The sequence below is a fragment of the Neovison vison genome, chromosome 14 (assembly GCF_020171115.1).
Source record: "Neovison vison isolate M4711 chromosome 14, ASM_NN_V1, whole genome shotgun sequence".
In the NCBI taxonomy this organism is placed as follows: Eukaryota; Metazoa; Chordata; class Mammalia; order Carnivora; family Mustelidae; genus Neogale; species Neogale vison.
The window spans coordinates 9,115,472-9,133,988 of record NC_058104.1 but is presented as its reverse complement, the minus strand read 5'-3'; the positions used below and the strand labels follow the sequence as shown (position 1 = coordinate 9,133,988).

Sequence of the window (18,517 nt, the reverse complement as noted above, 5' to 3'; positions counted from 1 at the left end):
TGGTAAGCCCTCCGTCCGCCGGGGCTCCGGACACCGCCGCAGGGCCTCAGCCTCCACGGCCAGAGTGGCCTCCATCTGGTCCCTTCGGATGCAAAGACCACCTGCGCACTGGCCTCAGGCATCGACTGGCTCCAAGCCCCCCACCCCCGGGCTTCCCTCGCGCGCTCAAAGCGGACTCGCTCCCTAACAGTTCCAGCTCGCACGCGCCACTCCAGCCCCTACACTGTTCCCAGCCGTGGCGGCGCGCAGAGCTCACATTCTTTACCTCAGTCTCAAAGTTCTAGCTCACCCGCCTCCTCCTAGGCGAAGGGACCGCCTTCTCGCCCATACTATTGGTAGGTACAGCCGTCCCTCAGAGAAGAGGCCGGGCCAGCTTCCCTCCGGAGGCTCTAACTGGCCTTTGTGACAGTCAGTCGCCTGTATCTGCCTTGCGATTGGTCTCCGTTGGAAGAAAACCTGGAGCCCCGGTTTGCGGTCGCTCGGCCTCTATCCCTTCTAGTAGAGCGCCGGCGTCTCCGTCTCCTGGTTAGACCTGATTGGCTCCATCTCCAGACCTCAGCATTGCGATTGGATGCGGCTGCGGGGGGCGGGCCGGCCTGGAGCGTCGGCCGTTGGCGAGCGCTCCATTCTAGCCCCCTCCCTTCTGTCGCCTCACTCCGGAGCAGGAGTCTCCACCCCCCCGGCGGGTTCTGATTAGCCACTTCCGACGCGTCTCGGGGCCGCTATTGGTTCGCCGGGTCCCTGAGCCCGTTTCCGCCCTCCTGAAGCGACTACGGCGGCTCCAAGGAGGGGGAGGGGGAAGGAGGGACGGCCGGTCCCGTCAGTCAGGCAGCGGGAGCCGCCGGGAGCGGATGGCGGCGGCGGTAGCGGCCCCACTCGCCGCCGGGGGTGAGGAGGCGGCAGCCACGACCTCCGTTCCAGGGTCTCCGGGTCTGCCCGGGAGCCGCAGTGCAGAGCGGGCCCTAGAGGAGGCCGTGGCCACCGGGACCCTGAACCTATCTAACCGGCGCTTGAAGCACTTCCCCCGGGGCGCGGCCCGCAGCTACGACCTGTCAGACATCACCCAGGCTGGTGAGTGCACCCGGCCCCCTACCCCAGCCGGGACCCTTATTTGCATAGCCCCGCCCCTGGCTTGTTTCTCACCGGGCTCCGGAATCTGGCCCGCCCCTTCACCTGACCGTCGGGGTTCTCGACCCCGCCGATTTGCATAACCCTGCTACCTCCCCCTCCCCACTTTGAGAACTACCGGACAATGAACGCGGTTCTTGTTTGCACGGAACGCCCAGCGCCCCGGCCGAGCGTTGGGAGAATTCCCCGGTCTTCTGCTTCTCTTTATTTGCATAGCTGCGCACCTGTAGAACGGTCCCGCCCCTCACCTGGTTGACTCATTTTCATGATCTCCTCAACCTCAGTTTTGATCGTCCCTTAAAGCGGCCCCCACGAGCCCCTCGGAGGACTCCTTTATCTTCCTCCACTTCGTCTCCCAACTTTCCCCCGCCCCCCGTTCCACCGAGAGGCGAGCAGCCTTAGGCCCTCCTCTTCCCTAGGATTTGCCCCTAACAACCTGGTGTTGCTGTTTACCGTGCCTGTTGTCCCGCCCCCTAAGGTCGCAGGCCCTCTCGACTCTTCTCCCCGCTAGCCTATGGGAAAGAAGCAAATATTCCATGTCCCCTCTTTTCTCCTCGAGCTCTTCCATCTATTATCCCTGACCCCCCTTATCCGAGACTCCCCCTCCTTCTCGCTTGTGTGAGGTCACTGTGGAGCCTGTGACCTCATAGAGACCCTAGAATTCCCGTTTCAGCTTCTGCTTTCCCCTGGAGGGAGGGAATTGAGGCAGTTGCTGAAAGGAAGGAAATCTTATCTCCTGGCTAGGAGTGCTGGGAGACTAGAGACTGTCCCACTGTCCTTCTACTCCCCCACTCACAGATCCCTCTAATCGTGCTCCTTCCTTCCTGGTGTCTCTCACTCTCTTTTTTTTTTTTTAAATTTTGTTTCGGCCTTTTGGCTAAGATCAAGTGTATTTGATAGAGATTACAAGTAGGCAGGGAGACAGACAGAGAGAGGGGGAAGCAGGCTCCCTGCTGAGCAGAGAGCCACATGCGGGGCTCGATCCCACGACCTGGGATCATGACTTGAGCTGAAGGCAGGGGCTTTAACCCACTGAGCCACCCAGGCGCCCCCTTCCGGTGTCTCTTGAGGGCAGGGTGTGGGGGACTCTACCATGACAGGTGAATCAGGCCACAGCTGCTCAGGAGGCAACAACCTATGACCTTGGGCTGGCAGCTGGGGGGTGGAGATTGGGAGTGGGGAGGAGGCCTGCATTCCCGAAGCCCCACCCCAGCCTAGCCCAGGGTGGGACTTGGGGCTGGGTGAGTGTCTTCCCTCCAGAGGACACTGCTCGGAGACTGGTTGCATTTCTTCTCCAGCAGGTGCCTTCTCACCTGCAGACACGCACATGGGCACCGGCCCTGTTTTCTCCACTGTTCTGGGGAGGACCGGTTTAAACCTCTCCACTTTACTTGGGTTGCTGGGTAAACTCCTTTCCCCACCATGCAGAGAGTGAGTTCAGGGACCGAGTGAGCCCCAGGAGCCATTCCTCTCCCTCTCAGTCTCCCCCAGCCGCCTAACCCCCCCAAGCTTCAGATTGACCTCAGCAGCTGTGTGACACTCGCCGTCTGTTCCCTTTCCCCTTGCTTGTTTTTTGACAAAGACCAAATGTTATTCTTTACTTCCTTAGGGCTCTGCCTCTGTGAGTGGACTCCTGGGGAAAACTACCAAGAACTCCCTGGCCCCTCCCAGCTCCTGCCCCCTCCCACGCTCCTCCACCAGCATTCTGGCTCAGGGTGCAGGCCCTTCTGAGTGAGCTTGTGTGTTGGAGCGGGAAAATCCCCGCTTCCTGAGGGCCTCTCCCCGCCCCGCTCTGCATGCAGAAATCCTGAGTCCTTTCTGGACCCAGGTTGTAGGCCAGGTGGACTCTGTCTCATCCAGAACGTTCTCCTCTGATCCCTCTCCCCAAGCAGATTGCTGATAGTTTGGGGTGGAAAAGGGAAGTGACAGTCAGGGTTGCGTGTACCCTGTCGTCTACACCTCCTTGCCCTACCGCCCAGACCAAACACTTCAACACTCCGCTCAATTATTTTGAGCCCTCTTCTGCTTTCCCAGCTCTTTCTGAAGCATTGTTTTCCCTGCATATCTCCTATGGCACAGGTCTCTGATATCCTCTGGACTCTGTTCCTTGGGGCCTCCGAAAGTAGGATGAAGCCTGAGATGGCGGGGAGGGGCGGCTCTCGCAAAGGAGAAGTGCAGCTCACTGTCTTATAGACCACATCCTGTGCCTCCTGTGCCCTGCCTCCTCCAGCCAGGCTCCCTTCCGCTCCGAGCTTTTGCCCCATCTTATCCTCCCCCATCTTCATCCCCAGCACGCACAAGTGCGCACGCACACCTGTGTAGATGCCGGGAGAGCAGGCAGGTGGAGGGCAAACGTAGGACGACTGCGTCTGGCCACCTCCGCCTCGGGGCAACCTGCTCTTCTCCCTTGAAGGGTCTTCTCTCCTTGCACACCAGGGCTGTGAGCAGAGAGGGAGAAAAAAGGAGGCCTGGTGCCTCGAGCTGTCATCCGCCCTGGTAAACATAGGGCCCACCAGACACAGACACAGAACCTGATAGATTGTTTCTACTCCATTTCCTGTCACAAGACTCATTTCCTTGGGGGATAGACCCCAGCTTCCCTCCCATCAGCTTTGGCTCAGGCCTTCCTGGGGAGGGCTGCCTAAGAAGCTCACTGAAGTTCTATCGCCAGGGACATCCCCCTGCAGGCCCTGGGCCCCTCCCTGTGCAGGGGAGGAGAGGAAACAGAAACCCAGGCTTGCAGAGCTCTGAGCGGTTAGTGTCCCCAGACTGGCAGAAACCCCATGCCTGACTCCTTTCATTGGAGTAGCAAGCGACCCCTTGAAATAAGCGGTGGTCATAGGCTTTACCCTCCCTGCCTTCCTCCCCGCTCCTCACCCACACCAAGACACAGGCAAAAGTGCTGAGCGCCTGAAGCCTGGGTCAGTAAGAGAGGAAGTAGAGGAGGGCCAGTGGGACTGGGAGAGGGTGGGAAAGAGGCCGGTCCTGAAGAGGCTGGGGTGGGAGGAACCTGAGGACTCCAGCTTCTGTCTCCAGCCTGGTCGGCTCGCCTTCCCCTCCTGGTCCTCGGGTGTCTGTTCCTTCACAAACCTTTGGAGTGGCTTGCTGGTCCGAGGGGCCGATGAACAGCCATTGTCCAGTGTGCCAGGAGCCTTACTTATTCTCTAGAGCCAGACTCTAATGACCCTTGGCTTCTCCCCTGTGTTGAAAAGAGGTTGAGGCTGGGGACAAGGCCCCCGTGGAGGGGCGAAGAGAGATTCGCTTTCTCAGTGGTCTCCCCGGGCAGCTTCCCATACTCACTTTGAGCCGCCAGGCCCATTACCTTGCTGTTTTCTTTGGAGCACCAGCCTTCGCTGTAAAACAGCAGGAACCGCAAGAATTCTAGAAGCCAGTCACCCTTTCCAGGATAGCCCTTCATTTGTGTACCTGAAGGTGGTTTGTCCTGAGGGTGGGCTTCTCCAGCCCAGTGACCCTGCTGCCTTTGCTGTTCTGCTAATGCTCGGAATGTGCTTGGTTTTGCAGAAAGCTTTGTTCTCTCCAGGGAGCCCAGGTTTACAGGCCTGATTCTTTAGGTCCAACGGGGAGGCGGACTACTGGGCAGCTAGCTCTGGGAAAGTCGAGGGCCCTTCTGTCCAGGGCTGGGCCTGTCCCCAGCTCTCCCCTGATTTCTTGCTTCTCCTAGACCTGTCCCGGAACCGGTTCCCCGAGGTGCCGGAGGCAGCATGCCAGCTGGTGTCCCTGGAGGGCCTGAGCCTCTACCACAATTGCCTGAGATGCCTGAACCCAGCCTTGGGGAATCTCACAGCCCTTACCTACCTCAACCTTAGGTAGGGAGGCATGGCCGGCAGAGGGTGGGAGCCCCAAGTCCCAGCGCACCATACCCTGAGTGCCCCTCCCAGTGCCCTGGAGAGAGGGCCGCACGGGGCTGCCGGGCCTGGGGAGTGAGCCCCATGCCTTTCTCCCTTCCACAGCCGAAACCAGCTGTCGTCGCTGCCACCCTACATCTGCCAGCTGCCCCTGAGGGTGCTCATCATCAGCAACAACAAACTAGGAGCTCTGCCTCCCGACATCAGTGCCTTGGGAAGCCTGCGGCAGCTTGTGAGGGCAGGGCAAGAAGGGGGAGCCGTCGAGCCAGGCACCGGGGGCCTTTGGAGAGTTTGGGGAGGGGGGCACTGAAGGACGTGGCCAGGGGCCGGAGGCAGTTTCTGATGCCCCTGGTCTCGTGGCTCCTGGCTTACTTCTTTCCTCATTGCAGGATGTGAGTGGCAATGAGTTGCAGGCCCTCCCGGCGGAGCTGTGCAGTCTCCCTTCCCTGCGGGACCTCAGTGTGCGCAGGAACCAGCTCAGCACCCTGCCCGATGGTGAGGAGAATAGAGATTTGGTGGGGGGGTGGGGGGGTGGAGAGAGTGTGTATGTCTGCACTGGAGAAGTCCTGAAGACTCTTCACAGAACATCACCGTCCTAGGTGCCCAGGGTTTTGCAGTGTATAAGACAAACTAAATTATTTGTTCTTGACTGGCATCCGTCTGAGGCTGACGAGGCATGGGTTATTAACTTTATCTTCACAAATGAGGAACAAGGCACAGAAAGGAGAGTGGGTAAGTGGGTTGGCACCCTGCAGAATCCCAAGGTTTGAAGGGGCCTTTAGGGCCACCCAGGGCCATCACTCACCCAGTGGGAGCTCTCGGGCACCTGAGTCAGATGATGCCCTGTGCCTCCTCCTCCAAAGATTCCGAGTCAGTGGAGCCATGAGCTGGAGCCCAGGCAGCTCCCGACCCCAGTTGAATGAGCTAATTGTGATCCACTCCAACATTTGATAGCCTCTGCTCCAAAGCAGGCACCCCTTCCCTTATTCCGCCGGCACTGTTGTGTGCATCCTGTGTTTTAGGTGGGGGTCAGGTAGACAGGGATGTCACTCACACCCAGGGCCAACTCTGAAAATGTCCGGGCTTCCCGGGGAGAGACAAGTGGAGGGACGTGCTAGAACAGGCCATGGAAAGAGCTGCGGGAGCTAGAGGGAGGCTTGTGGCCCTGCTCGGGGAGCTTGAGGAAGACTTCCCCCACCGAGGCGTGGCAGGAGCTGACCTGTGAAGGAAAGTTCTCCTTCCTTCTGCATCCCAGGCAGAGGGAACCCATGTGCAAAGCGTGCGGGTGGGAGGGAGCACTGCCAGGCACGGATGTGGTGACAGATGCAAGCCAGGGCCTGGTAGGAAGGACCGGAGCCATGCACATCTTGGTTTTAAAGAACAAGAGAGAGCGCCTGGGTGGCTCAGTGGGTTAAAGCCTCTGTCTTCAGCTCAGGTCATGGTCTCAGGGTCCAGAGATCGAGGCCCGCATCGGGCTCTCTGCTCAGCAGGGAGCCCGTTTCCTCCTCTCTCTCTCTGCCTGCCTCTCTGCCTGCTTGTGATCTCTCTCTGTGTCAAATAAATAAAATCTTTTAAAAATAAAAATTAAAAAAATAAAGAACAAGAGAGGCGGTCAGGTGGTCACCCATTTTCTCTGGGCTCCCCCTGCTTCTACTCTGGCCCTCTTTCCTTCTAAGTCGGTAGCACTGCAAACAAGCATTTGATCAGAGATCCGATCACATAATTTGATCTTATGTGACCATAAGAGAGACCCAGGCAAAAATGCCCTGGGGGCACAGAGGAAGGAGCAGTAAATTCCAACCTGTCTCTGGAGAGATTTCATGGAAGAGACAACACTTGAGCTGCACTTTGAAAGATGGTCACAAAACTGCGTGTCCCAGCTGAGCAAACAGCACGTGGAAAGGCCCAGAAGCCTTTCTGGCTTTATTTTCCCACATGAGGGGGTTCACAGGGCTGGAGGTTGTCTGATGTGGTGCGAGGGGGGTTCGTGAGATGGGAAATGTGGTCCGAGCCAGCTCACGAACACTCGGACCGCGCTGGGCCTGGGGGTGAGGAGTGTTCTTCTGTGTCTCTAGTCACCCCTCATCCGACTGTGCATGTTTGAGAAGTAGAAAAAGGGCACCCTTTTGTGTTGGTGGGCACAGCCTTGCCGGGGGCGGGAAGGGCTTAGCTCCTAAAGTTCCGGTAGGAATGCAGGCCACTCCTGCTTGGGTGCCCTTGCGCAGGTCATGGTCCGCTCACCCTCAGCAGCCTCGGCTGCAAGTCATGGTTTTTGACCATGTGCAGTGTCGCAGTTTGGGTCTTGGGGCGGTCAGTCAGGGATGAAGGAATGGCCGGAGTATGGGGTGGGTCGGCGGGGGCAGAGGAGAGAGAAGCCCATGAGATGGGCAGGAGCTCGGGGAGGGAAGGCCTGGAGGTGGGCCGGATTCAAGCAGGAAGGGAAGCAGGGAGGTTGTTCTTGGGGCACGCCCTCAGCCAGCCAGCAAGGCCAGAGGACGTGGTGGCCCCAAGGGTGGCGAGTGGGCCAGAGCAGAGGGCAGAGGAAGTGAACACAAGGCCCCACCCTTGGGCAGGCTCCTGACTCTTCCCTCACCCACCCCCAGAGCTGGGGGATCTTCCTCTTGTCCGCCTGGATTTCTCCTGTAACCGTGTCTCCCGCATCCCGGTCTCCTTCTGCCGCCTCAGGCACCTGCAGGTCATTCTGCTGGACAGCAACCCCCTGCAGAGCCCTCCGGCTCAGGTGAGGGGGGCGGATTGCCCTAGACCATGGGGACAGGGCTGGGAACGGGTAGGAGTTGGGAGATGAGTCCCTTTAGTAGCCAGGCAGGATCCGGGGGAGCCCCCTTCCCTTAACCCCTCCCGTGTGCCTCCTTATACCTAGATCTGTCTGAAGGGGAAACTTCACATCTTCAAGTACTTGTCGACAGAAGCTGGGCGGCGTGGGGGGTCTGCACTGGGGGACCTGGCCCCTTCCCGCCCCCCGAGTTTCAGTCCCTGGTAAGTCCCAAGTGGGAAGGAAGCAAGCCTCTGGTTACTTCCTGCCCCTTCCTGGCAACACGGACTCGTGGATTTTGGTGGGAGGATGAGAGGGCTTCTTGCCCGATGCTGGACTGACGGGCTCTCCCTGGCGGCCGCCAGCCCTGCTGAGGACTTATTTCCTGGACGTCGGTACGATGGCGGGCTGGACTCAGGCTTCCACAGCGTCGACAGTGGCAGCAAGAGGTGGTCTGGAAATGAGGTAAGGGCCTACCTTCCACGGGACATTGGGGGTCTTGGCTCTGGGGGAGAAACTCTGAGTCAGGACCCTTTGCTTGGTGCCTGGGAGTATCAGGGTGACTGTTCGTGTCTGGAGTGGTCTTTTTCCCTTGCCCAGGTATCTCAGGGAAGGGCTGGCTCAGCAGCAGACCCCAGGGGCATGAACCCCACGAACCCCCAGCACTACAGCGCAGCTCACTCCCGTTTTTGCATTTCTAGTCAACAGATGAATTTTCGGAGTTGTCCTTCCGGATCTCGGAGCTGGCCCGGGAGCCTCGGGGGCCCAGGGAGCGGAGAGAGGATGGCTCTGGTGAGTGCTGGGGTCAGGGTATGGGGTGGGGGCTAAGGTGCGAGTGCCTGAAGGCCCCCAGAGGCTTGCTGACATGCCCTGGCCTCTCCAGCTGACGGAGACCCTGAGCAGATTGACTTCATTGACAGCCACGTGCCTGGGGAGGACGAGGAGCGAGGCGCTGCTGAGGTGAGGGTCCCGTTCCTGGCCGCGTGCAGGTCCTGTACAGTGTGCAGGGTACCTGTGGGGGGCGGGGAGTAGCGCAGGCTTGGGGGAGCACTTCCATCTCCTGCTGCTCCTTCCTTAGGAGCAGCGGCCACCAGAATTAAGCCCTGTGGCGGGGGACACCGAGAAGGCGTCAAGCAGCAGGTACCCCGGAGCCACCTGACCCCGCACCTTTTCACCTCCCTCCTGTCCCCGGACCAGCTCTGCCTCACTGGTCCTGCCTCTGCCCCACAGGCGGGAGGAGCTGGCCGGGGAGGAGCGGCGGCGCCCCGACACCTTGCAGCTGTGGCAGGAGCGGGAGCGGCGGCAGCAGCAGCAGCAGCAGCAGCACAGTGCGCTGTGGGGGGCCCCCAGGAAGGACAGGTATGGGCAAGGGGGCAGGTTGGGCGGCGGGCCTGGAAATGAAGGGAAAATGGGTCCTCAGAAGTTCCTCTGCCCCTTGGGGTTGGCGGGTCCCTTGGCTGCCCTGCTGACCCCACATGTCCTTCATTTTCCAGTTTTCTGAAGCTGGGGATCAGGGCTGCTGGCGGAGGGGCCGCTGCCTCGTCCACTCAGGCCTCCTCTGAGTACGTGTCCTCGCAGATCCCCTCCCTGAGCTCTGTCCCTGCACGCCGTGCCCCTGCCATCCCCTCTAACTCGCTTCCCGTCTGTCCTCAGTGGCATGCCGAAGTCCAGTGCCACCCAGCCAGGAGCTTCAGGAGGACAGGGAGCCCCCGCCCCCGCCCCCACCTCCCAGGACCCCCCTCCTGCGGCTGGACCAGGTGGGACAGGGACTGGGGAAGAGGAACGGGACTCTGTAGGTGAGGGGGTGGCTGGGGCCTGGGGGCCTGAGGGAAGAGGGGTCTCTGAAGGGTGTCATTTCTGACCGGTCTCTGGCTCTGGCCCCCAGCGACAGTGCCTGCTCCCCGGCCACTCGGCTCCATTCAGAGACCAAACAGCTTCCTCTTCCGTTCTTCCTCGCAGAGTGGCTCAGGTGGGTTTCCCCTGTCCCCAGCGCTAACCCAGCCCTCAGCCCTGGGCTGCGGACTCCCCTTCTGGCCCGGGAATTCGCTAGTCTATTGTCCTTTGTGTTGAAAATCCCACAAGCACGGAGGCAGGAGATGTGAGTGCCAGACACTGTGACCCAGCTAGGAAGTCGGCGGCGGGTGACAGAGACAAGCCCACATTCCTCCCCTTTCTCCAGGCCCTTCCTCACCAGACTGTGTTTTGAGACCTCGGCGATCCCCCCAGCTTCTGGATGAAAAGGAGCTAATGGCTCAGCTGCGCCAAGTAAGGGAGGTGGGATCTGCAGGACCGGGCACAGTGGGGAGTTGAGGGGGCCACTCAGCTTCCTCGAGTTCCCTGGCTTCCACCGTACCCTGTGGGTGCTTCCACTGAGGGCACAAGGGGCAGGCGGGAGTCCCCAGCGAACCTGACCCCTCCCCCATCCTCCTGCCTCCCAGGTCCTTGAGTCAAGGCTGCAGCGGCCCCTGCCCGAGGACCTGGCAGAAGCTCTGGCCAATGGGGTCATCCTGTGTCAGCTGGCCAACCAGCTGCGGCCCCGCTCCGTGCCCTTCATCCACGTGCCCTCACCTGCTGTGGTCAGTTCTGTCCCCGGGCGGGAGGCAGGGGATGGGACAGAGGACGGCCAGGGCCTCTCCCTTACTCTCTTCTCCTTTTCCTTTCTCTCGTTCCCCCAGCCAAAACTTAGTGCTCTCAAGTCTCGGAAAAATGTGGAGAGTTTCTTAGAAGCCTGTCGAAAAATGGGGGTGCCTGAGGTATGGGGGGTATATTCTGGGGAGCCCAGGGCAGGTCCCTACTACAAAGGGTGGCGACGTTCCGGGCTCAGCTGAGCACTCCGCATGGGTGGCGGGGCTCCATTCACAGGGGTGTCTGCTCCCCAGAAAGAAGCATGTCCGCAAGTCCCCCCGTCCTGCATGTGTCCCTGCCCTGCATGTGTCCCTGCCCTGCACTGCGCATGTGGGCGTGGCTCAGCCCCTGGCACGTGAGGGCAGGGGGTGGGAAGGATTGTCTTGCTGCTGCTGCTGACGTCTGCTCTTTGTCCTTGTCCGTCTGTCCCTACTCCCTTCCTAGGCTGACCTGTGCTCGCCCTCGGATCTCCTCCAGGGCACTGCCCAGGGGCTATGGACCACCCTGGAGGCTGTGAAGCGGGTGGGGGGCAGGGCCCCCCCGCCCGTCTGGCCCCCTTCTGGTCTGGGCGGCTTCATCTTCTTCTACGTGGTCCTCATGCTGCTGCTCTTTGTCGTCTACACTCGGCTCCTGGGTTCCTAGGACCTGAAGTCACCCTTCCTCCCCGCCCCCATCACCCTATTTCTATTTATGACTCCTGTGCGACCCCGGTCCCTACCAGTGGTGCCTTCAGCCCCTACCAAAGACACTAGTGAGCCCCCTCCCCTCACAAACAATGACCTCAGAGGCCCCACTCTGGTGTACCCAGACCCTGGGCCCCCAGCCTCTGGCCACCCTCCTGTAGCCCCTTCCCTTCCCTCACCTCTCAGTGCTGATGGTGCCTTCATCCCTCCAGACCCTGCCCTCTGCTCCCTCAGAGGGTCGATCTCAACCTTCCTCCTTTTGCCGTCCCTCTCCCACCCCCCACATTGTTCTGGGGAGCTAAATTATCTATATTTTGTAGAGAGAACTCTATATTTGTAGGGGATACAGGGGCCCAGGCTGGGTCCCTGTCTCTGTGTATAAATTGTACAGACCGTGGCCGCCTCTTGTGTGTGTGTGTTTGCGTCTGCTCCTGCTGTGGCCAGGCCCAGCCCTGGCCATGCCCCAGGGGCTTTGTTTGTCAGCCTACCTGTTCCAGCATTTCCCTCTGGAAATGACAGGTCTCTGCTCCCCTGAGCCTTGGCCTCCTGTGTCATCGCCCTTCTGTCACCTGCTGGCAGCTTCCTTGTATCTCGTTTGTCCCCAACCCATGTCCAGGGTGCCCCTGACCTTTGCCACCTCCACCTGGAAGGGCCAGCCTGTCAGCCCTGTTTGCCCAGGCTTCTGTAGGGTTTCTCCACCCCCCTGCCCTCTGAGAAGGACAGGGAAGCCAGAGAACAAGGTGACGGGCACTTAACCTGGGCCCCTCCCCCCAGGAGTCCCTGTGCCAGCCCCACCACATCTTGGAAGAGGAGGGGGCCCCGGGAAGGGGCCTCCCTTACATCGCTGCTGTCATCCATGCACTGCTGGAACGGCCATAGGGGTCGAGGTCGGGTCACAGGGCTCCGATCCAGCCGGGAACCCAGGAACAGAGAAGACAGCCGCGTCCGGCTCTGCTCCCTAGCAAGGACTCTGGTGAGGGCGGCCTCAGGCTTGGCCCTGTTACTTGGGTGCCCCTCAGCCCGCCCAAGGGTTTGGAAGCCCGCCGGCCCAGCGAGGCCCCTGGCCGCCCCTGGGTGTGGCGGAAGGTCTAGGGTAGAAGACGGTCCTGGATGTTGTGTCAAGTGCAATAAAGAAGCCGGGCCCTATAGGTTGCCCCTCGGGTGTGCGTGTGTGTGTCCGTCTGCGAATGAATGCCGTGCGTTGTGGGAAAGGAGGCGGCCCTGCCGCGGAGCGCTGCGCTCTTCCGTGGCGGAAGGCGGGCGGACCCCGCCAGCCCCGCCGCTAGGGGGCGCCCGCGAGACCCCGGCGGGAGCGCGAGCCACGTGGCCCGGAAACGCGCTGGGCGCTAGCGTGGTCGCGAGGCCCCGCGAGGTGGGCCGGCGACGTGCGCTCGCGGGGCGAGAGGGCGGGCCGCCGCGGGAGGAGGGACCCTCGTGGGTCCGGGAGGAGCGAGGTGGGAGGCGCGGGCGGCGTGGACGGCGTGGACGGCGTGGACGGCGTAGACAGTGCGGACGCGGGGCCCAGAGTTGCTGCCCGCGCTGCCCTCCCCGCCAGACGCGGCATGTTGCCCCGGCCGCCTCCACTGTGGGACGCGGGCAAAGAGCAGGCGCCCGAGAAACAAGGCCCCTCGGCGGGCAGAGACCCCGGCGAGGTCTGGAGCTCTGGAGAGGAAGGACTGGGGGAGCCAGGAACCCCCCCACAGGACAGGTGAGGGGCCCCGTCGCAGGGAAATCCGACAGGGGGCCCCACCGTGGGAGGAAACCTCCGCCGCCCACACTGCGGACCGGGTGTGCTCAGACTCCCTGCCCCAGACCCCCCGGGCCCTGCCTCCGAGATAAGGGGGAGGCTGTGACGGTTGCACCTCAGTACTTCCCCCTCCCAGCCCGCAGCCCCCGTCCCGAAGGCCTTCCTGGACCCGGAGAGAGCAGCTGCTGCCCCGGGCCCCCCCAGGCCTGGCTGCCGAGCAGTCCCCGGGAACCCCGGGTAGGTACAGGCCTTGCAGTCTTTACTGCCCCAGACACCTTTCCACGGACTCCTGAGCCTCTTTTAATCTCTTCAACCCCACCCCTGCAGTTGCCCTTCCGCCCCAGATGGCCTGGGAGGTGGCCCCCTCAAGGATGACGGTCCTAGCACCCTGGGACCCCAGCTTCAAGGCTAAAGCAGGACCTCGGCTGGTGTGGGTTAGTTGGGAGTATCTGTGGCCCAGGCCTTGGGAGGGGGCAGGGGTGCCCCGGGAGGGGGCTGAAGCTCCAGGGATCCATCTTTCCTGCCTCTGGCACAGGGGCCCAGCTGTGCGTCAGGCGCCTCCTTCTCAGGCCGGACTTTGTGTCATCCCTCATTCTGGCCACTGTATGAGGCAGCGTCAGGCCGGGACCTCAGGCCCCGGGCCCCAGCAACAGGGCATCAGAACGGAGAGCACGTGCCCAGGGACGCAGGTACTTTGCTTGGTCCCCCAGGCTCCGGAGGTTCCCTGCGTGAGCTCATCTGGGAACCAGTGCGGCCCTCGCTGGTGTGGGAACCCCAGCCCACTGCCCTACTGGCTTTTCCTCCCCAGGGCTCCCAGTGATGGGCCGTGAAGATGTCTTTCTGTCAGACCCGCTGCTGCCCTGTGGCCAGCGTGTCCCGCTGTACCTGTCCGAGGCCCCTCAGCAGGTGAGTGTAATTCCTGCCCCGGCCTCGGGCCAGTCCCCCCGCAGGGCTTGGGAGGAGACACTTCTCCATTCGTTCTCCTCAGGTCATGGGCTCTCTGAAGCTGCTGCTCCCACCTCCTGTCATGACTCCCTGGGTCCTCCGCACCCCGTCCCCGGGCTGCTCCACCGCCTGGCTCAGTGGGCCTGAGCTGATCGCCCTCACTGGCCTCCTGCAGATGAGCCAGGGGGCTCCGAGACCTGCCTCCTCGGGGGCTCCCACGCCCCCTGCTGGCTCCCCAGACCCTGTATCTGACCACCCAGGCCCCAGTGGCGGGCCCAGCTGTTCTCGCTGCACTGACCCGTCTGTCCCACGAACTCCAGAAGCCCACTGAACACAGCTCTTCTGTGAGCATTGTGGGTCCCCCCCCTCCCCGCCGCAGGTTCTGTTGACAATAAAACAGTGTTTTGGTTTGCAAACAAACTCCTTGTAGCAAGTGAGTAGCCGAGTGGGGCATGGAGACAGGGATGGGTTCTCTTCCTCGACGTGGCTTAGGCTGTCTTCCTCTCAAACTCGCGTTACTCGTCGGTCACCCCTGCAAGGGGGCAGGGGAATCCGTGGACCTAAGACCTTTCGAGGCTGACCAAGCAGGACCGCTTTAATAGGGTATAGGGCATAGGGTGTGTGGGGTCCACAGTACAGTCTATAGAAGACAAGAATACGGAAGCAAGAAGGCTCTCAGGTCCACCAGGCTCCCGAGAAGGGAGGATTGTGCGAACACTTGCGTTGTATTGTGATTGTGTTGTCACTGGAAGAGGGAAATTAGGGAGGAAGGGAGTGGCACAGCACTTTCAGGAAACAGTAGAGATAAGAGCCCGGGTGCTTCAGCCCTCCTGCTCTGGGGCCCTGGGGCCGGGACTAGTTCTTTGGCTGCGAGGAGGTACAAGGCAGGCCCTGCAGGTGCGGGGTGGGGGGAGCAGGTCCTTGTGGGACCAGTCATTGAGGGCAGGGTTGGGGGCCAGGGCTGACCTGAGAGCAAGTCCTAGGGGGCCTGAGAGCCCCTCTGTTTTGGGAACAGTTTGAGGGGAGCAGGCAGGAAGGCATTCATAACTGTGCCCTGTTCTCTCCCTTCCTCCCCATCCATCCCTCAGCTAGACAGGGCGGAGCTGCCCACATCTCACCGGAGCCTCCCTGAGGTTCTGGAACTCGATGCGGGCATAGCTGTGTTGTGGGTTCCTGCTGTCGCCTCGAACCTCCAGTGAAGGGATCAGGTCCAGGTCAGCGTAATTGAGGCGGCCGTTGGGGGGTTCTTGTGTGGCAGTGCCCATTCCTAAGTAGTCAGGGGCCACGTACTTGATGCACACGTACTCCCCTGCTAGCTCTGAGGGCGGCTGCAAGGAGGGATGCGCCCCTCCTGGTCCCCAACATTCCCCCATGCTGCGACGGGGTCCTTGAAAGGAAGGCCCAGACTCCCCAGCTCCGAGCTCATAGGAGCCGGGCAGGGAGCTGGAGAACAAGGACCCTGGCAGAAAGCGGCTCATGGGAACGTATTCGGTGTCCCCGCAAACTTGGAGCTGGTCGTGGGGGGTTGCGTGGGCAGAGGCCGCAAGGCCAGGGGGTGCCATCACCATGTAGCCACCCGCTTCGCCACCCCCCATGGGCTCATAGTTGCTCCCGGCTCCCATGGCTACGTAGCCCCCTCCCAGCTCCAAGTCCTTGGGGTGCGAGGCTGCCAGCATCTGGAGGGTTTTCCTGTTTCTCTCCCCGAGGCCCCCGCGAGGGCTCCCGCCGCTTGACTGGGCTGTCGAGGCCAGGGTTGGAGAAGATTGGGAGGCAGAGGGTCTGTAAGCGCCGGTGGGGGGATCCCTTGGCAGTGGCTCAGCCCTGCCAGTGGCACCGCCCTCCCCGAGTCGCTTCATGGCGGCCAGTACAGTCTCGTGAATGCTTTGGGCCACCAGGGCGTCGGGCGCCTGTAGCCACAGCTCCCCGGGACCGGTGGGCGCCGAGCGGCCGAGCTCCAGGAAGAAGAAGGAGTCTGCGTGGCCGCAGCGGCGCACACTGAGCAGGGACAGGCGCAGGGCGGGTGGCGGAACCGAAGCCTGGGTGTCCCCAGAGCGTCTGCCCTTGGGCTTCCGCAGCAGGCTCAGCACCCCCGAACCCAGGCACAGGCGGTAGCGGCCGCTGCCTAGGCCTTGTGTTCGCCCCAGTCCCTTGGGCCGCAGCGTCACGGGCCAGACGTCCTGAAACGGAGCGAGAATCCAGGCGCCGGGGTCCTCGTGGAGGCTGGGACCTGGAGAGAAAGGGGGCCGGTCACAGGGGCTCTTGGGCGGGGGCGGTTGGAGTCACTGCCCCGAGAACTAAACACGTGTAAACGCTTCATATTTGAACTTGATTTCGGAGACTTACAGGGAGGGACAACCCCGGATAAACTCGCGATCACCCAAGCCCCGGCCCCTCGCCCTCGGCTCCGCCCGCCCCAGGCTCGGGCCTCACCCGCGGCCGCGCGCGCCTCCAGCAGGGCGCTGTACCACGCCTGCTGCTCCGCCTCGCAGGCCGCCGCCACGCCCAGGCTGCGGTCGCGCGTGTAGAGGACGATCAGGTGGCGCTGGCGCGCGTCCACGCGCTTGCTGATGGTGCACGCGCCCGCCAGGCTCACGCTGAGCTTGGGCGGCGCTCGGCCCGCGCGGAACAACTTCTCGCTCTCGTAGCACTCAAGGCGCGGAGGGTCGGCGCGGAGCACGAAGAAGCGGCGGCGCTGCGACTTCTGCTTCCGCAGGTGGCCGCAGAGCCGTACGTCAGCGGGACAGGCCCAGGGCCGCGGCAGAACCAGCGGCCTGTCCGCCGGCTCGGACTCCGGGCCCGCCGTGGGGCCACCGCCTCCGGGCTTCATCCCCGGCCAAAGGCAATCGGGGCTGAGACTCAGCAGAGGCGGGGTGGAGGTGGCGGTCTCCGGGGAAGGGGGCAGCGTCCTGACAGGCTGCCACCTGTCTTGATGCCCAGCGTCTCGCCCCTGCTCCGGACTTGAAGTTTGGGGCAGGGGGTCTGCGGTGTCCCCTCGCTGCGCGCGGCGTATGCGGCACTGGCTGCCGGGAGGTTCCAGCGGCCTCCTCGGAGGCTCGACCCCCGGTCGGCTCCCCACGCCTCCAAACGCCTCCTGCCCCCTCCCTCCCTCCCTCTGCAGACCGCTCCAGAGTCCCCACCCCCGCGGGGTTAACCCTCGCGCGCCCCGGGCGCTGGACGTCGGGCCGTGAGAGTGAAGTCTGATTGGAGAAGTCTAGGGGACCGGGCCTCCACCCCACCCCAAGCACCCTTGGGCTGGGATTGCGGAGGCGGGCAGTGCGTGGGCGTCTCCTCGGATCTGAGCTGACTGCTAAGCGAGCGGCCAAGTGAGGCCAGTGTGAGGGGAACTGCGTCGGGAAGCGATCCTGCTGGTAGGGCGGTCCGCAGTCCTGCTGATTTGGGGATGGCCCTGACACGCGCCACCTTCTGTTGCCGCCACTTCCCACTCTAGGCGTCCAGCACCTGCGTTCCCCCCAACAATGGTCCCATACTCTTTTTCCCAAGCCAGCCTAGCTCTCAGCGCCGCCAAGCACTGGGCTGTGCTGATTTCAGAAGAGCTGGAGTTTCAGGTTCTCTCTGCGTTTAGGGTGACAGGAGGGGTCTTCAGATAAGTGAGCTTTTAGATGGGTCTCTGTGCATAGACCACACCACCAGAGTCCCAGCCGAGGGGCCACTGAAGGAGAACCTGGGAAGAACCCTCTCATTGCCCTCAGCCCCTTCTCAGCACCGCTGTCCCCAAATGCCACCATGGGCCAGCTGAAGGCTCTGACCAGAGGTGCAGACTCTGTGGTGGAGATACCCTCTGCCTCTTCCGTCCTAAGATTTTGAGATAGGTTTGGGATTCAGACATTTTACACCACCCCTTTTCTGATCCTTCCAAGGACCACAGACTCCTGCAAGGGGGTGTGTGTGTGGAGGGGTGATGTCTCTAGTCACCGCCCACTCTGCAAGGCACCCCAGGAGCTGATGCTTCGGTGGGAGCCTTAGAGGACCTCCTATATCGCTCTGTGGCAAGTAAGAGCTAAAGCGGGGGCTGCGGGGAGGGTAGAGGAGGGGGAAGTGGGCAGCCGAGGCTCCTGTTGAAGACGGCACGTGGGGAGGAGGATATATAACAAGAATACCCAGACAAGGGAGGCCTGCGCTCTGTCTCAGGCTAGTCCAGAGGCCATGACAGTCTGAGCTGGGAGGGCAGGCCGTCCCACTGATGCTTCTCCATTTCCCAGGCCTGTGAGGAAGGGACTCTTCTGGAACACTGGGGAAGCCATAGTGCAGTGTGTGTGCAAGCTAGGATCCTTGACCGTCTTTTCAAGGGTCACGTTGAGAGTGAGGCGCATAGCACCAACCAGCATGGTGAGGGTGGGCGGCTGGCTGGTAGGCAGGGGGTGCCCGGGGCCTCCACCAGGTGCATCCGGGTCTGCCATAGCTTCCCAAGGAGCAGGGGAGGTGCCGTCAGCTCATGAGTGCACTGGGGCCGGTGGCAGTCACCGCCTTTGGTGGGCATCGGCCAGGGAGAAGCAGGTATGTCACAGACCTAGAAGTGGCCACCCAGACAGAAGTATGTTCAAGGCTACTGCCTCCAGTGTGGTCTTCACAGACTTAGGGTGTGCAAAGCAGCAAGCAAAAGAGATCTGGAGGCTCCTCCCCTTCCCAGGCTTGGTGCTGCTTGGAGGAACAGGGCATCCACAGGTCCTACGATGGGCTGTGCTTTGAAGCTACCCACAGGAGGCCTTCTTCATCCCTACTCCTTCCCGCT

General features: G+C 61.9%; 3 protein-coding genes across 5 annotated transcripts; 2 read left to right on the top strand and 1 right to left on the bottom strand.

The window, feature by feature from the left end:
* The first annotated feature begins 815 nt into the window (after positions 1 to 815).
* On the top strand, positions 816 to 11,991 carry LRCH4 (leucine rich repeats and calponin homology domain containing 4). Of its 3 annotated transcripts, none has more exons than XM_044232539.1 (18): positions 816 to 1,071; positions 4,811 to 4,955; positions 5,100 to 5,226; positions 5,384 to 5,489; positions 7,598 to 7,734; positions 7,876 to 7,991; positions 8,133 to 8,232; positions 8,469 to 8,559; positions 8,651 to 8,727; positions 8,846 to 8,907; positions 8,998 to 9,126; positions 9,261 to 9,329; positions 9,421 to 9,524; positions 9,653 to 9,736; positions 9,947 to 10,032; positions 10,206 to 10,343; positions 10,443 to 10,520; positions 11,850 to 11,991. In XM_044232539.1, the coding sequence occupies exons 1-18, from the start codon at positions 852 to 854 to the stop codon at positions 11,952 to 11,954; spliced, it is 1,974 nt and encodes a 657-aa protein (XP_044088474.1). In that variant the 5' UTR covers positions 816 to 851; the 3' UTR covers positions 11,955 to 11,991. The 3 variants fall into 3 exon arrangements, with proteins under 3 accessions (XP_044088474.1, XP_044088472.1, XP_044088473.1); XM_044232537.1 differs by lacking the exon at positions 11,850 to 11,991 and adding an exon at positions 10,837 to 11,472; XM_044232538.1 differs by lacking the exons at positions 9,261 to 9,329; positions 11,850 to 11,991 and adding an exon at positions 10,837 to 11,472.
* SAP25 (Sin3A associated protein 25) lies at positions 11,968 to 14,128 on the top strand. The gene is made up of 7 exons (XM_044232542.1): positions 11,968 to 12,048; positions 12,631 to 12,783; positions 12,959 to 13,059; positions 13,150 to 13,256; positions 13,358 to 13,511; positions 13,631 to 13,728; positions 13,811 to 14,128. Exons 2-7 carry the CDS (start codon positions 12,638 to 12,640, stop codon positions 14,096 to 14,098), a joined length of 894 nt encoding a protein of 297 aa, XP_044088477.1. The 5' UTR covers positions 11,968 to 12,048; positions 12,631 to 12,637; the 3' UTR covers positions 14,099 to 14,128.
* A 211-nt stretch (positions 14,129 to 14,339) lies between these two features.
* LOC122896052 (insulin receptor substrate 2-like) lies at positions 14,340 to 16,594 on the bottom strand. Its single transcript, XM_044233993.1, has 2 exons — positions 16,180 to 16,594; positions 14,340 to 15,994 (listed from the first exon to the last, which is right to left on the bottom strand). Exons 1-2 carry the CDS (start codon positions 16,592 to 16,594, stop codon positions 14,856 to 14,858), a joined length of 1,554 nt encoding a protein of 517 aa, XP_044089928.1. The 3' UTR covers positions 14,340 to 14,855.
* Positions 16,595 to 18,517: the final 1,923 nt, after the last annotated feature.